The 2,346-nt window shown below is 56.0% G+C and overlaps 1 protein-coding gene across 1 annotated transcript; it reads right to left on the bottom strand.

The window, feature by feature from the left end:
• Positions 1 to 1,404: 1,404 nt before the first annotated feature.
• On the bottom strand, positions 1,405 to 1,989 carry LOC145947760 (uncharacterized). The gene has a single exon (XM_083057538.1). It carries the CDS (start codon positions 1,987 to 1,989, stop codon positions 1,405 to 1,407), a length of 585 nt encoding a protein of 194 aa, XP_082913664.1.
• Between the last annotated feature and the right edge of the window lie 357 nt (positions 1,990 to 2,346).

Genomic DNA, 2,346 nt, shown 5'->3' with positions numbered 1-2,346 from the left:
CGGAATACGTCCGAGCGGCCCCGGCGACTGACCGCTGTGATCCCCTCCGGGCGATGCCCCTCGGGTAAAACCCTCCGGGCAAGGCCCCTCGGGTGATCACAATTGGTCCCCTCCCCCGCGGCCCCAGCCGCAAAGACCCCAACCCCGAGACCCCGGGGGAATACCCCCGGGAGAAAAAACCCCCGAAAAAAATACCCCCCCAGAGCACGGTGGAGGAAGTCCCAGCGGCGCAAACCGCAACAGTATGGAGGGAGGACAGCGCCAAAGGCGCCGTGCAATGTCCATCCCCTAACGGTGCCATACCACCGGGCGTTTGTATTCAAGGTCGCCATCCTCTACCACATACGAGCCGAAGCTCTATAGGGGAAGTGGGCCCCCTCCTCCCACAGGGAGGGCTCCCCAAGACTGGGGAAACTCCCCAGACTCGGGGAGTTGATGTACCCGACGTTACTCGGGTACGGGATGCTGTTAGCACCCCTTGCAAGACTATCCTCTTGCAAGGGGTGAGCTCTCTCGCCACGGCAAGGCCGCATCCCACGAGAGAGAACCTAACCTAACCTAACCTAACCTAACCTAACCTAACCTAACCTAACCTAACCTAACCTAACCTAACCTAACCTAACCTTTTTTTTTTTTTTTTTTTTTTTTTTTTTTTTTTTTTTTTTTTTTTTTTTTTTTTTTTTTTTTTTTGTGTGGAAATGCGCGACCGCATACCCTCACACCTCGGGGGAGGTGAGAGGGTTATGTGGGGCTGGGATCAACGCCACCGGGACTCAAATGCCTCCCGGGGACTCCCCCGACCCACTAAAACCACACGGTGGCCCTCTGAGCGCTTGTGCAGCAGCCCCGGGAATCGCTTTCGCATACGCCGGGGCCGCTGCACGCTGAGCTTGCGCTCCAAACCTTGATAAAAGGTCCGGGTTTTACCCCGGTCCTGGAAGGAAGAGAATGGGGCCACCCATTCTCTTCCCCCTCGTGAGAGCCCGCGTGCAATGGATCTCCGGAGCCCCCGCTCCAAAGATCCTGCTAGCCCTCCGCCCCCTCGTATCACGGCTCCCTCCGCCCCCGGAGGGGGTTAGGATTCGGCCGTGACACGGGGGACACCTCCTGGGAGACCCCTCGATAGAGGGAGTATCCCTAAGCGGAAGGGAGGGGACCGTGGACCTCGCCCCGTGAGGCGAGGATCGTGTCCCCTCCGTTCCGCCTCTCTTTTGGTTTTCTCCCGGGGATCGGGCTCCCTCCGCCCCCGGAGGGGGTTGGGATTCGGCCACGGTCCCCGAGAGAACCTCCTCGCAAGGGGAGGAGTCGTCCCCCGAGAGGAACGACTCTCCCCCCCCGCCTCCGAGGCGGGATCGAGGGAACACTGTTCCCCCGATCCCACCTCCTTCGCACAACTCCTTCCCGCTATCCTCTCGCCGCGGCTGCGGCGAATCTCCTTCGCCGGACGCCAGCCCTCTTGCGACGCATCGGGTCGGCGTCCGGGTCTTCCTCTCTCTCCCTTTCCGCCACCTCCTTCCGCGTTAGGACGTCCTCGCAGAAGGAGGCGACGGCGCTCCACTTTTCTTTGCTCTCCAGCATGGCCTTGACCATGCTGGAGAGCTGCAAATCTCCCCCTATTGCGTCGGTCAGGGCACGGCGCTGTTCCGCCCATGCTGGGCAGAATTCCACTGTGTGTTGCGCCGTGTCCCTGACCTCCGTACAGTGGTGGCACTTCGTCGTTGGCTCCCTCCGCGCCTTATCGTGCAGGTACTCACCGAAGCACCCGTGCCCGGTGAGCACCTGCACAATCCTATAAGAGAGTCCGAAATCTCTCGACAGCCAATCCGATAGAACCGGCTGAATTGCTTGGACAGCGCGCAGACCGGCCCTCGGTCGGAGTAGTTCCTCCGACCATCGTTCCACCGCGCGCTGTCTTGCCCGTTGCCGGCCCACTTCTGCCGCTTTCGGTGTCAGGGCCAGGCCCCGCCTGGTTATGAGACTTAACCCCATCAAAAGTTATGAGACTTGGGAAAAAAAGAAAAAAAAAAAAAAAGCTGGTTCAGAATTCATAACTTTTCATTCTGTGTCGATTGGAGTACACTTGTAGTGTATGATTTTCAAAAGTTATGAGACTTAAAAAAAAAAAAAAAAAAAAATCGTATAGTTCAAAATGCATAACTTTCGATTCTCCATCGATTGATATATACTTATTTTGTATTTTTTTTAATAACTACGCAACATTCAGGGACGAAAAAAAAAGAAATATTAATAACTCGAAAACAATAAGTCCTTTATAAAAAAGTCCTAATACTTTTTTGTAGGGCTCGAAGAGAGGAACAAGATAGCCCGTAACTGGACCTTGTATCT

This window comes from Prenolepis imparis, unplaced genomic scaffold, assembly GCF_030444845.1.
Source record: "Prenolepis imparis isolate NDT839.2.m4 unplaced genomic scaffold, iyPreImpa1.0 SCAF_138, whole genome shotgun sequence".
In the NCBI taxonomy this organism is placed as follows: domain Eukaryota; kingdom Metazoa; phylum Arthropoda; class Insecta; order Hymenoptera; family Formicidae; genus Prenolepis; species Prenolepis imparis.
Note: the sequence above shows the minus strand (reverse complement) of the source record. Positions and strands in the feature narration are given on the sequence as shown.

Coding starts and splice junctions, on each gene's coding strand:
- LOC145947760 (XM_083057538.1), bottom strand. CDS start 1,989: ATGGGGTTAAGTCTCATAACCAGGCGGGGCCTGGCCCTGACACCGAAA.